At 38.5% G+C, this 14,813-nt stretch overlaps 1 protein-coding gene across 1 annotated transcript in view; it reads left to right on the top strand.

Moving 5' to 3' along the window:
* LOC101901599 (transmembrane channel-like protein) overlaps window positions 1-14,813 on the top strand; it is a 179,375-nt gene that overhangs the window by 103,614 nt on the left and 60,948 nt on the right. The window contains exons 4-5 of the mRNA XM_059131641.1: window positions 3,782-3,909; window positions 4,253-4,357. Coding sequence (XP_058987624.1) covers window positions 3,782-3,909; window positions 4,253-4,357 — 233 coding nt within the window. The remainder of the gene's footprint in view (window positions 1-3,781; window positions 3,910-4,252; window positions 4,358-14,813) is intronic.

Raw genomic sequence — 14,813 nt, 5'->3', positions numbered from 1 at the left:
GCAAGAACTTACAACGCAGCGAAAAGAAAATAGACTCAATAGAGCTAAAGAGTTGCTTCGCTTGGCCGAAAGTGGTGAACTGCCGAATTTGGTTTTCTCCGATGAGAAAACATTCGTTGTCCAGCAGTTTGTAAACAAACAAAATGATCGTGTTTACTTGCCTAAGAGGTCAGCTGGAAATGTGCACCCTCGGTTGGCCACCAGAACTCAAGCGCCGGCCATGGTGATGGTGTGGGCTGGCATTACAGCCGATGATCGTCAATCGACCGTGGCATCAGAATAAATGCCGAATATTATCGCTAAAATATTATGTAGTTGTCGATAAAGTGTCGATCACCTCAAGCAAGCGCTTCGCCGGGAATGGGCCAAAATACTACAGAGCAACATTGGGGCAGCGTGTGACCAATTCGAACAAATCTAAACTTACTCTAAAATTTGATGCTATTTCCGAAATTTTTTGCTTTCATTCAATAAGATTAAAAATTATGGCATTTGACTTTGATGCAATTTCAATAGGGTTCGTTCTTGGTTCAAACAAATGATTTGTGCCAAATTTTATCTGGAACGGGCAATAAATGCGACCAGTACATTGTTCCAAAAAAAAAATGTACGAACATGCATAAATCGACTCAGATTGTGATTCTGAAATATGGGTCACGAAAAGGAAATATGGGTCACGAAAAGGAAATATGGGTCTATCTCGTTTCCTTTTGCCTGTTACAAGCAAATGCACAAAGACATAATACCCTGATCACCTTGTGGTGTAGGGCATAAAAAGAAACCAACTTCGGAAATGTATCTAAGATTGTAATTAAACAAGTTATAAAATATCGTCAGATTTGCCCTCAGCCAATATTCGATTATTTGACTATACAAATAAAAATATTGGTTTGGCAAAATTTCAAGAAAATTTATGCGAAATCATAAACTCCATATTCATCTAAGGTTTCTGGTTGAGAGAAAAATTTAGAAATAGCAAATTGTAAGGAATCGCTGACTTGTTTCGCAAGCTATGACAGCATAAGTATTGAAAATTGTGACACAGAAGGGGTTCGCAGATATATATCGTCTTCACAAGAGATAACGTGTTAGAAAACATGTTTGTATGTGTGAAATTTGAAGAAAGTTGGATGCTAAATTCACTTTCTCTGAGCGTTTTGTTTTTCAAAATCTTGAACCCTATGTGGGGGAGGTTACAGAATAAATGGTCTAATCTATACCGTCTTTATAACAAATCTTGCATTGACGGAAATATTGAGATGACCAGATCTTGGATTAATAATTTAGAGACAATCGGACTCTTTTTATAGAGTTGTAATTATTCAAAATGTTGACCTTTTGTAGGGGAGGTACGTAATGGAGTGAATCGATATTGTCCATTTTCGCACCTTACCTAGCACTGATGCAAATATTAGGATTTGCAAAATTGGAGCAAAATTGGAGCAAAATCGGATTTTGTGAAGTAAAATATTTTTTAATTTTGAACTTTTGTGTCTGGAGGTACCAGAAGGAGTGGACCGATATTGCCCATCTCCGAATTCGATCTAAGTTTGATATTAATATTACGATGTACCAAGTTTGGACCAAATCGAACACTGCCTTCGAAAGTTATCGTGCACAACAGCCAGCCAGAGAGACGGAGTTAAAAAAAATGCAACAAAGTCAAACGCCATATTTTTTTGAATGAAAGCAAAAAATATCGGAAATAGCATCAAATTTTAGAATAAGTTTAGACGGGTTCGAATTGGTCAGAGTCTAGAATTCCATCAGGAATGACTTTTTTTCTGGAAAATTCTGACGCTTGTAAACAATATAATGAGCTTTAACTGGAATAGTTTTAACAGCTGTTGGGCGAGTGGCTCAGAAATTACAGCAGTCTGAAGTTTGTTGACATATACCCAATACAGCCATATGGCTGGGAGTATAATTATCACATATCTCATGTAAAGTGAAGGAAGTAACCAATATAGTCCAAACCTGGTACGTCGCAATATTTATATCATATTAATTTAGGTCTAATACGTTATGAACAATATTAGCTCATTCCTTCGGAGCCTACTCCACAGAACAGAAGGCAAAATATATTTAAATAATCGAACATTGGCTGAAGGTATACATCTGAGGCAAAACCGACTGATGCTTTTTAACTTGCCTTAGTACACTTATATTTCCAAAAATTCTAGCCCTATCTCACCCCTACGCCGTTTCGTCTGGGCGTTGATGAATCATTTAGTCAGTCACTCATCACTCTACTCTTTTATATATAGACTAATTTCAATGGGGACAAATGTAGTACCAAATGAAACATATACTCCGTAGCCATTAGGCTAGGTATAAAAACCATGCTTTTACCCGAGCAATATTATTAAAATTTTGAAAAAGTGGGTCAGTTGGGTTTTTAAAGGGCATGTGGGCCGAAAGAATCATGCTTCATGGTTTTCTACCCACTTTTAATGCAAGAAGTAGAATGTTTACATAGCCATGTAATAAGTTTTTGGGCACACGTTTCTCCCTATTTATACCCTACACCACAAGGTGGTCAGGGTATTATGTCTTTGTGCATTTGTTTGTAATATGGAGAAGGGAGCGAGATAGACCCATAGTTACTTTTGAGGATCTCCATAGAATCACTTTCTGAGATGATTTATGCAATTTCAGTCCGTCTGTGCGTACGTCCGTCTGTCCACGTATTCTTGTGAACAAAATGCAGGTCGCATTTAATATCCGATTAAGATGACATTTTGCACAAATCATTTGTTTGGCCCAAGGACGAACCCTATTGAAATTGGAGATACTCGGTAAAAATTTAGATATAGCTCCCATATATATCTTCGTCCGATTTGCCTTTTATTGTGCACCAAACGTGTAATATCAGCCCGAATACTATGGAATTTTGCACATACAACCAAATTAGGCCTGAAAATAAGTACGCCAACTTTGATCGAATCGGTTCAGATATAGCTATAGCTCCTATATATATTGTTCATCCGATTTGTTATTTTTGTCCTCCGAAATATATCAAATGCAGCTCAGAAATACATTCGCTAAATTTTATGGAAATCGGTTCAGATTTGGATATGGCTCCCATATATAACTTCGTCCGATTTACTTTTTATTGTGCACCAAATGTCTAATACTTGTCCAAATAGGATGGAATTTGGCACATACGATCGAATCGAGTCTAGAAGCTAGTATGTCAAATTTGGTGAAGATCGGTTCAGATATAGCTATAGCTCCCATATATATTGTTCATCCGATTTCTTCTATTTGTTACCCACAGGCACAATATGCACTCCGTAACAAGGATATTCAGGGAAATATATCAAATACAGCTCAGAAATATCTTTGCCAAATTTTATTGAGATCGGTTCAGATTTGGATATAGCTTCCATATATATCTTTATATGATTAAAAATTAATTTTTCGCAATACAAGTCCGTATTGAAAAGATACAAAGCTTCGGCACATTTAGTCCTTTGAACTTTAAATTATAATTATAATCATGGCGTGTATGATTGAATTCTCCCATAAAAACTTTTAATTGTAAATAAGCAAAGTGGTGTAGGGTATCATAAAGTCGCCCCACCCGACTTTAGGACTTTCTTTACTGGTTTTTAATGGCTAAGCACTTTATTAAACTTGTTTCAAACACATAATCCCCGTGGCTTAAAGAAGTTAGTGAATTTCAAATAATACCTTTCCTTTTTTATTGCAATACATGCACAAGCACCGACAGGAACCACAAACGTTTTAAATTTACTCAAACAACTTTTCATTTCAGACGAAGGTACAAATCAAGAATCAACACAAGAACAAATATTTGAAAACATACGTCTTCACAAGGAGGTTATACAATCGGTTAAACTTCAACCATGGCCAATACGTAAGAAACTTAAGCTAGTGAGACAGGTGAGTATTAAAGCCAAGCAAATTAAACGAAAACATTAGCAGCGGCAGCAATGACACCACCACGAGGAGTATTAAACTCAGAACAACAACACTAATGCAAATAAAAGTATTGGGTAGCATGCAAAGCACACACACACAGGGAGACATAACTAAAAGGTATTTTCTTGGGTTTATCTTGAGGATTTCTTCACTTCAATTTGAATTCAAGAAGTTCCCGATGATGCTGCTGGTGTTGCTTTTGTTTCAACGGCATATACGAAACTTTTAAAGAAGAAAACCTATTTTGAAAAAAAAAAGTTTCATTTACTTCCGTTCTTTGTTTCTTTTTTCTCTTCCATTGCAGGCAAAGACATATGTGGCCCGGCATGAGGGCGCACTACAGGAACGTTTTGCCATGTCACGCAGTACTCGAGATTTGTGGGCGCGTTTTAAAATTGTAATGGCTGCTGTAAGTGATTTTTACTTTTCCCTTGGACCATTTACCCCAATCCCACGACAACCACTTCCTGCTCTTAGCGTGTTCTACTTGTGTGTTTCCACTTTTCATTGTTTGATTTAAGTTTGTATGTTTTGTAAAGTTTTTATTTTTACCAGGTTTTTTCTTTTGTTGTCTTATGTGTCCCGCATGTTTTACTTCATCTTTGTAAGATGTTTCGTCTTTAGTTTTTCTTTCATTTTTTCTTTAGGTTATTGAAGAATCTTATGTGATGGCTTTCATCCCTGCATTCATCACCAGCAAGATTTATTGAAGCCATTGAAGAACTTTTCTTGTAGCTCTTTGACAAGTTGAATTCTACCTTGGTCATGGCGTAAAGTGAAAATGTTTTGTAAAATGTTAGCTTGGAATGAGGGTCAAAGTTTGCATTATCCGTAATACCTTTTATGGCATTAAAAACTAAAATTCATTTTCGTTCGAAATCCATACATATCATTGAAAACTTTTTGCAGGATATGTATAAAAGTGGGAAAGTTATGTCTTTTCTCGTTTAACCAGGTTGACATATCCTTTAGCTAGGATCGAAACTTGTATACTTTTATAACAGAAAAAGCCAACATAACTTTAAACTCCACATAATTAAACCAGTGGGGAAAGATCAAAAGTAGGGCGGGGCCTACACCACTATGGGTATTTAGCAGAGCTCCCGTAAAAAAAATGTATGAAGTAGATCATACCAACTATGATTTAAATGCGAATAATGGCTTTAGAGAAATATATCCAACTCTGAACAGATTTTCAACAAATTTGATAGAGGCCTTTGTACCTCTAATACCAAATAACATTGTTGTGCAGTGCATGGTATGACTTCGATAAGAATTATATAAAAAAAATTGGAGCAATAGATATTCCGGATCGAATTTCACCAAATGGAAAAATCGGTTGAATATGAAAAAATCTATTCAATTTGGGCTGATATTACATATATGGTGGAGTAAACCCGTAAAATTGGATAAAGATGTATATCGAAGATATATAAAAATTTGGACCGATCTCGTGAAATTTGGCAGAGGTATTTTCGAGCTGTATCTGATGTCCGGTATTAAATATCATTCTTGTGGAGTGTATATTACGAATATGAGGGACTTCAAAACTAAATCGAATGAAACATATATATGTGTGCTATAGTCGCATTTATTACCCAATTAAGATGAAATTTTGCAAATAATATTTGTTTGGCCCAAGGACCCATTCGTAATATGCGTTCGACATCAATGATATTTGGTACCAGATCAAAAATACTCTAAAATACATTTGCCAAATCCTATCGAGATCGGCTTAGATTTGGATATAGCTTCCATATATATCCTTAATCCGATTTCAGATTTATTGTGCCATTATTTGGCTTATATCAGTCCAAATGGAGTGAATTTCGGGACGTATGTTTCCACTTTGTGGGACTCGGCAATTATACATATTTTTTATACCATCCACCATAGTATGGAGGGTATATTGAGTTTGTCATTCCGTTTGTAACACCTCGAAATATACATTTCTGACCCCACAAAGTATATATATATATACTCTTGATCAGCATAAAATTCTATGTCGATTTAGCGATGTCCGTCCGTCTGTGGAAATCACTCTAGCTTCCGAACGAATTGAAGTAGATTGATAAAATTTTTCGCAAATGTATGTTATGCCTGCAGGACTTTTGGTATTGAAAGTGGGCCATGTAGATCCACGTTTTGGTATAGCCTCCATATAACGATACCTCCCGATATTTGGTATTCTGATGATTTTAGCAACATTATTCACCGGAATTGTTTCAAATTTGGTATTTGAAGTTCGTAATAGATACTATAGCCTGAGACAGAAAATTGTCTGTACAGGTCCACATCTTCGTATAGCCCCATGTAACGGTACCTCTCGATATTCGGTATTTTAATGATTTTAGCGACATTACTCACCGGAATAGTTTCAAATTCGGTATTTATAGTTCGCAGTGGATACTACAGCTTATGACAGAAAATTGTCTGTGCATATCCACGTTTTGGTATATCCCCGTATAATTGTACCTCCCTATATTCGGTATTTTGATGATTTTAGCTACATTATTCACCGAATTTTTTCAAGTTTCGCATTTGAATATTGTAATGTCTTATGACAGGTCGACACCGTCGCATAGACCCTAATATAACGGCTACATTCAGTATTTTTAAGCTTTTAACAGAATTTTTAACGGATTTTATTATTTGAAAATTGCCAAATTCGTTCCAAATGGTGGAGGGTATTCAAAGTTCGGCCCAGCCGACCGTAAAGCTTTTTACTTGTTTTATGTTAACATACCTCTGTCTCATAATGCATTTTGTCTAGTCTTTGCAATTTTAGGTCTTCGCCACAGATTGGCGTAGGGTATATATTTGTCGATAGCTGCCGAAATCCATTGTTCACAAAGAGTTAATCAATTTTATCCATTGTCTCATCTGTCGTAGGCTGATTAAAATAAAAGAGGTGTATGGGCAAAATTTAGAGAAAATCGAACATTTATTTCCAATTTTTTGCGAATAAACGATTATCAAAATGTTGAACTTTTGGGCGAAGGTACCAGAAGGAGTTGGCCAATATATTTCATAATCACATCAGACCTCTAGTTGAGTAAGTGATATTAAGATATACCAAGTTTGTCAGGAATCGCTGATATGTTTCGCAAAATATTGGAGATATAAATACTGAAAATTGCGACCCTTTGTGGTGAAGGTATCAGAAGGGATCGGACAATATCTATCATATTCACAACCGATCTTGTTTTAGTATATATTGGAATGTGTGAAGTGTTGAATGAATCAGATGCTTATTTACAATTTAAAGAGAGATATAATTATTCAAAATTTTGACACGTTGTAGGGAAGGTACCAGAATGAGTGTACCGAAAGAGAGTACCGAAATTCACTCCATTTGGACTGATATTAGCCAAATAATGACACAATAAACCGGAAATCGGATTAAGGATATATATGTAAAGCTAAATCCAAGGCTAAGCCGATCTCGATAAAATTTGACAAATTTATTTTCGAGCTATCTGGTACCAAATATGTTGTTGTCGAATGCATATTACGAATGGGAAGGCCTTAAACACTAAATCGGATGAAACATATGTAAATCTGACCCGATTTTCAGCAAATTTAAAATACTTCTAAACTGAATTCAGTAGGTCGTGCCAAAATTCAAATCATTTGCGCTGATATTAGACATTTGGTGCACAATTGACCCGAAATCGGTTCAAGATATATATGGTAGCTATATCCAAATCAGAACCGACCTTGATACAATTTGGCAGAGGCGTTTCTGGGCTGCATATGATATCTGATATCAAACATCAATCTTAGGGGGTGCATATTACGAATTTGGGGGACTTAAACCAAACCAAATCGAATGAAACCTATATATGGGGGCTATAGCTATATCCAAACGGGTTTTTGGACTGATATTGGCCATTTGGTGCACCATTAACCCGAAATCGGTTGAAAATATATATGGGAGCTTTGTCCAAATCTAAACCGATCTCGATAAAATTTGGCAGATGTATTTCTGGGCTGTATTTGATATCTGGTACCAAATATCATTGTTGTCGAATGCATATTACGAACGTGAGGGATTTGATGTTTAAATCGAATGAAACGTATATATGGGAGCTATAGCTACATCTGAACTGATTTTCACCAAACTAGATGTACTTGCTTCTAGACTGAATTTCGTCGGATGTGCCAAAATTCAAGGCATTTGGGCTTATATTGGACATTTGGTTTACAATTAACCCGAAATCGGATGAATATATATATATGGGAGGAATATCTAAATCTGATCCGATTATCACCAAATTCAAAAGGGTTCGCCCTTGGGCCAAACAAATACTGTTTGCAATATTTCATCTCAATCGGATAATAAAAGCGACCAGCATTTAGATCACAAACATACATGGACGGACGGACTAACATGCATATATCGACTCAGAAAGTGATTCTATGAATATCCTTAAAAGTACCTATGGGTCTATCCCGCTTCCTTCTCCATGCCCTTACCACTGTGTGGTGTAGGGTATAAAAACTCTCGATATAAGTTCAAATTGTGTGCAACCTCCAAAATTCGGCATTTGGATTATTTCAGCCACAGCTTAAATCTCTCCGCCTAAATTCGTTTCGAAGATAATGTGATTAATTAAAAACCCTTATATGGGTCATCTCCGATGCAGATGTAATTTTTAGATATAATATATATTCCTGATTTTTTATACCATATACACCACTGCATTTGTTTGTAACATGGAGAAGGAAGCACGATAGACCCATAGTTGCTTTTGAGGATCTTCATAGAACCACTGTGTGGCATTTATCCAATTAAAATGAAATTTTCAAACAATTTTTGTGTTGCCCAAGGGCGAACCCTGTTGAAATTGGAGGGAATCAGTTAAAATTTAGATATAGCTTCCATATATATATATCTTCAATTAATTTCGGCTTAATTGTGCATCAAATGGTTAATATCAGCCCAAATGGAGTAAATTGTGTTGAAGTACTTCAAATTTGATGAAAATCGGTTCAGATATAGCTATTGCTCAGATACATATCTTTCATCCGATTTGGAGTTTAAGTTCCTCACATGCACAATATATACCCTACAACCATGATATTTAACGACGGACGGCACCCCGATATCGACTCCTAAAGTTTAAAACAGATTAGCACCAAAAAGGCCTACGTCTAAATATATTATTCCGGTGACGCACGGGTTCACGGTATCAAATGATAGATACCCTCTGTAACCATATGACTGAGGGTATAAAAAGCGCGCAGATTTCATTATACCTTATTTGATCGAAATCGGATATTTCCTTCAATGATTATCGTCCGCACCATGTTAGATCAACTCCAAATTTCCTGATCTAGATCTTGATCAATATTTCAATGAGGCACATTTTGGCCGTATCATGACTGAGGATATAAATATTAATTAGATGTAGTCCAAACTTTGTGGATCGTAATATTTGTACCACCCTTAAGTCCTACTCGTTCCTCTCTCACAAATTGTGAATAACTCTTGTCCGTTCTTCAGTTTTGAAATACATCTCAACATTTCTGATCTTATCTTATCGTTTTATTAGAATTTTAACCAATTCAAATTTTAAGTCATAATAAATTTCGGAATAATCCAACTTAAGGCAACCGGTTCTGTAGTGTATGCATTTATATGTATTTTGTGTTGGAATGTCCCTTGACCTATCAACTAAATATATTTCCCTACAAACATTACCATTGCTTACGGTGTTCTATTAATGTCCAGCAACATTCGCATTTTAATCTTCCTTCGGTGTTACATACAATTATAATTTACTGCATCCCCATATAGTGTATTTACAATTTTAAATGGATTTCAATTTGCTGCTAATGGACCTGTAGTGCTTTGTTGGCACTTTCCGGAACCGGCATGACGGCCCCACCAGCACACAACAAACAAATTACATACAATATTCCTGGTGTTTGGTGGTTTGGTCATGCAGGCTCTATGGACGGCTGGCTGTTTGGCTGGTTTGCTGGCAGTCAGGCATGCATGCAAGCAGGTCATCATCAGCAGCAGCAGAGTTCATTGTTAAGCCAGCAGGAAACTAACCATTCTTCAAAGCAGACAACAAAGGTTACCTTTAGTTCCAACTGCATTTTACGGAATGTTGTATCCTTATCTCAGGCCACAAGAGAATGTGTACACATATGAGTGTATGTGTGTGTGTTTATGGACTGGCCAAAGGATATTCCATGTTTAACATGCCACTTTTGTTCTTGTTGTCAAACAAACAAATGGAATTTTTGAAAATTGTTCGGTCACCTCCTGACCATCATAAGGGCATCAGCATGATGGCCCTGCGGCAGCTACACCTGTAAATTATAACTTAAATGATGTTTTAATTGGAATACATGCTAAGCTTTTAGTCGACCAGATAGAGTTTAAAATTATAGAGATAAATGTAAACAGATTAAAATCTTTCGAGTAATTCATAAAATACACACATAATTGAGTCCCCCGAGGTAAGCAGCTGGGTATGAGTCTTAATTATAGTTGAGTAGTTTAACATGTTAGGTCTCGGTGTAGGTGTGTGTAGTTTTAGATAGATTAAATAAAATTCAAGCAAAAACAAGTACAGAGAAATTCATACGAATTCGGAAAATTTGCTGTAAGGGTAACATTTGGCAAGTTAGTGCTCGTTTTTTGAGAATCATTTTACAAAGATACGAAAAGGTACGAGAAGGTGCTAAATATTTTTACATTGGTATTGACATCGGCAATGATGTCAATTTCTCTTAGTTTTTAGAAAATATTAAAACACCAAATTTTAAGCATTTTTATACCCTACACCACTCTGAAACTTAGACCGAGTTCGCTGATGGACAATGTCGGTCCACTCCTTCTGGCACCTACCGCATAAGAGGTCGAAATTTCCAAAAAAAAAATACTGTGCTGAAAGGATGATCCGATTTTGTTCCAACTCTGCAAATCCTATTATTTTTTCCATCAGTGCTAGGTCAGGTGCGAAAATGGACAATATCGTATACACCAAGTCAATGCACCATCCCCACACAATCCCACGGCAGCGGGTTCTACGACACCGGATTGACCCGAAACAACAACACTCCAGTTTCGGGCAGCGGCTGCCACACTAGTGTATACATGTTCATGTTTGTTTATTTTTCTGTATTGGGATCAGCACATCCCGGAATGCTTGCTCCGGATTCTTTTGGTCCTTGCCGGGCTTGAGGAAAACCCCGGACCATGGTTCTGTACGGTTTGCCAAAACACCATCCACCATAAATCAGTCTCGGTGCGATGTAATGGATGCAGTGGATGGGTGCATTTTAGGAATTGTTCCTGTTTAACCCGGTTGCGAGACTATAGCGATAGGGACTATGTTGCTTCGTGCTGTACCAACGAAGTCCCCAGTGAGTCCACGACCTCGTCGTCAACTTCCGAGTCGTCGTCGGAGTATGGAACTCCCCCGCAGTCTCCAGAACAGCAACCTTTAGCGCAGCACTTAACGCCACATGTTGCTGTTCCAATTCCGGACAATGCATCATTCTTGCAGTTCAATTGCAACGAACTCCGAGGTAAAATTGATGAGATAGTGTATTTTATGAATCGGAGGAATATTAAGATCGCAGCGGTGCAGGAAACCAAGCTCAATGAAAATTGTAGCTTACAACGTTGCAATGGTTACAATGTATCGGGGAAAGATCGCACCAGAAGTGGAGGTGGGGGATTAGCGTTCCTGTTACACCATTCTGTTCAATACAGACCTAACTTGCTTGAGCTAGTCTCTAGTGACCCGTACATGGAGTGTATGGGGGTAGCAGTCAAGTGTGGTACTGCCGAGGTTGAGGTGCTTAATGTGTATATCCCGCCGGTTAATAGCTGTGAACCGCGTTTCTTGCCTAATATAAGCCCACTTTTGGAAGGCAATAATCGCCTGGTACTAGGGGACTTCAATGCCCACCATGAGTTGTGGCATTCCGTCCTAGGTAATGACCAGAGGGGATCAGCGTTGGCAGAGCAGATTGACTGCTCCACATTTTGCACGGTAACAGAGGATGCCCCCACCCGAATAAGAGGAGAGTGTCACAGTTTGCCAAATTTACCCATAGTGTCACCCGGTCTGATAAATGACGTGACTTGGCAACCCGTCATTTCTCTTGGCTCAGACCATCTCCCGATAATTGTCTCCATCAGCAGATCGCCCGATTTCATAACCTCTGAACGCCGCACCTTCCTTAACCATGGGAAAGCCCACTGGCCCGAGTTCAGAGACTTCACCAACCTTCGCTTCAGAGAACTGCCCAATTCTTCTGATGTTCGGGTAGCTGAAAGGATTTTCCGGGACATCATCAAAACTGCAGCCGCTCGCTATATACCTGCTGGTCGAAGACCCGAAGTAAGACCAAATTTCCCAGCAGAGGCAGCGGGATTAGCGAATGAGCGTGATGAGCTCCGACGTACCAACCCTACTAATCCCAGAGTCATTGAACTGACAGTGGAAGTCAACCGGTTGGTACAGGAGCATAAGCGGGAAAAGTGGCTAGACCATCTGAAGTGTTGCAACATTGGAACCGATTTGAGTAAACTGTGGGTAACGGTAAAGTCACTCTCGAACCCTGGAAAAAAGGATGATAGGACCTCAGTCACATTTAGCGACGTAACTGTGACTGATCCGAAGAGGTGCGCTGGCTGTTTTAACCGCCAATTTGTCGAGCACCCCGAGAGTGATAGGGCGAGGCGAAGAGTACTACGTCGTATAAGAGCTCTTCCCGCAGAGGATGTACCTCTACAGTTTACGCTGGGCGATGTTGCGAATGTCATCCGAAAAGCTAAGTCATCTAAAGCGTTGGGCCCAAACGGAATATCAATGGTAATGTTGAAACAACTGGATACGCCGGGAGTCGTTAGCCACCCACATAGTTCCCGAAGCCTGGGAAATGGGCAGGGTGGTCTCGCTACTGAAGCCTGGCAAGGATGCCAGCAAAGGCGAATCATACAGGCCGATTTCGGTTTTGTCGCCAGTAGCAAAGACTCTTGAGGCCTTACTCCTCTCCAGTATCAGAGGAAGCTATTCAGTTGCTAACCATCAATACGGTTTCCGTCCACTACATAGCACTACAACAGCATTGCACGCCATATCCACACATATCAATCGAGGACTCAACCAGAACAGGCCGTGCCACAGAACAGTAGTGGTGGCTCTCGACCTATCGAGATCGTAACTTATGCGGATGATTGTCAGTATAATCATATGCTTTCGTTGCAGTACCTGCTTGTGTGTTATCGTGGGAGTCACCCTAACCACCATATGGTGGATAGAACTCCCCCACCCAGGAGTGTCAGTAAGGACCTGCACGATCTAGAGAGAGAGGTCCAGCGATATAAGATCATAAAGCCTATCAAGCGGGTCTGAATAGCATTCATGCTGATGCAGTCGCAGAGGTAGTTAATAATTACAGTATGAATGCCATACTCGGAGTCCTCCCCCATCCATTGCAGCTGAAGAACGTCGGCTGCCTAGGCAAACCAGGGTAGTTTTGGCCCAACTACGTTCAGGATGATGCAGCCGTCTCAATTCGTATTGGGCACGAATTGATGAGGATGTGCGGAACGCCTGCCCAGCGTGCGATACAGGCCCGCACAACACGCTGCACTTGTTTAATTTGTCCAGCCAAACCTACCCAACTCCGTCCAGAGGATCCATGGCTACAGCCCATAAAGGTAGCAGAATTACTAAACCTGGACATTGAGGAAGAACCGGATTAGTCAGAAAAAAACAACAGAACATGTAAAACTGCTACAACAACAACAACCATCCCCACAAAGGGTCAACATTTGTATGATTATAACTCTTATAAAATGTGATGTTTGTGTCCGATTGTCTTCAAATTTCACACATCACAACATTTTACCAAAGAGTGGTGTGAAAATGGAATATCTTGGTACATTCCTTCTGGTACCTCCCCCACAAAAGTGTCAACATTTTCAATATCAGAGTATTATGTCTTTTGTGCATTTGTTTGTAGCATTGAGAAGGAAGCGAGATAGACCCATAGTCCATTTTGATGATCTGCATAGAATCACATTCTGAGTCGATTTATGCATATCCGTCCGTCAGTCCGTTCGTCTGTCCATGTATTTTTGTAAATAAAGTACAGGTCGAATTTATTGCCCGATCCAAATGAAATTTTGCACAAATCATGTGTTTGCCCCAAGGACGGACTTTATTGAAATTGGAAATTTTCAGTCAAAAATTCAGATATTGCTCCCATATATATCTTTGTCCGATTTGCCTTTTATTGTGCACAAAATGTGTAATATTAGTCCAAATAGAATACAATTTCGTACATACGACCAAATTGGCCCTAGAAAAAAATATGTCAAATTTGGTAGAAATCGGTTCAGATATAGTTATAGTTCCCACATATAATATTCATTCAATTTGTTATATTTGTCCTCCACAGCCGTAAAATGCACTACGTAAAAACGATATTCGGGGAAACATAAAATGAAACAGCTCAGAAATGTATATGCCAAATGTTATTTAGATCGATTTCGATTTGAATATAGCCTATATATACCTTCGTACCAATTGTCTTTAGTTGCGCACCAAATGGTTTATGTAAGTCCATATTGAATAGATATCGGCACATTCGAACGAATTCAGCACAAATATCATATATATAGGGTGAGATAAAAAAAACTGCAACAAAGTCAAATACTATAATTTTTATTTTTTAATTTTATTGAATGAAAGCAAAAAATTTCGGAAATAGCATCAAATTTTAGAATAAGTTTAGATTTAATCCAATTGGTCACCTTTGGCACGAATTATGGCCTTCAAGCGGCTAATGAAACCATCACACGCTGCCCGAATGTTGCTCTGCGG

Source organism: Musca domestica, unplaced genomic scaffold (genome assembly GCF_030504385.1).
Source record: "Musca domestica strain aabys unplaced genomic scaffold, Musca_domestica.polishedcontigs.V.1.1 9, whole genome shotgun sequence".
Taxonomy (NCBI): Eukaryota; Metazoa; Arthropoda; class Insecta; order Diptera; family Muscidae; genus Musca; species Musca domestica.
Note: the sequence above shows the minus strand (reverse complement) of the source record. Positions and strands in the feature narration are given on the sequence as shown.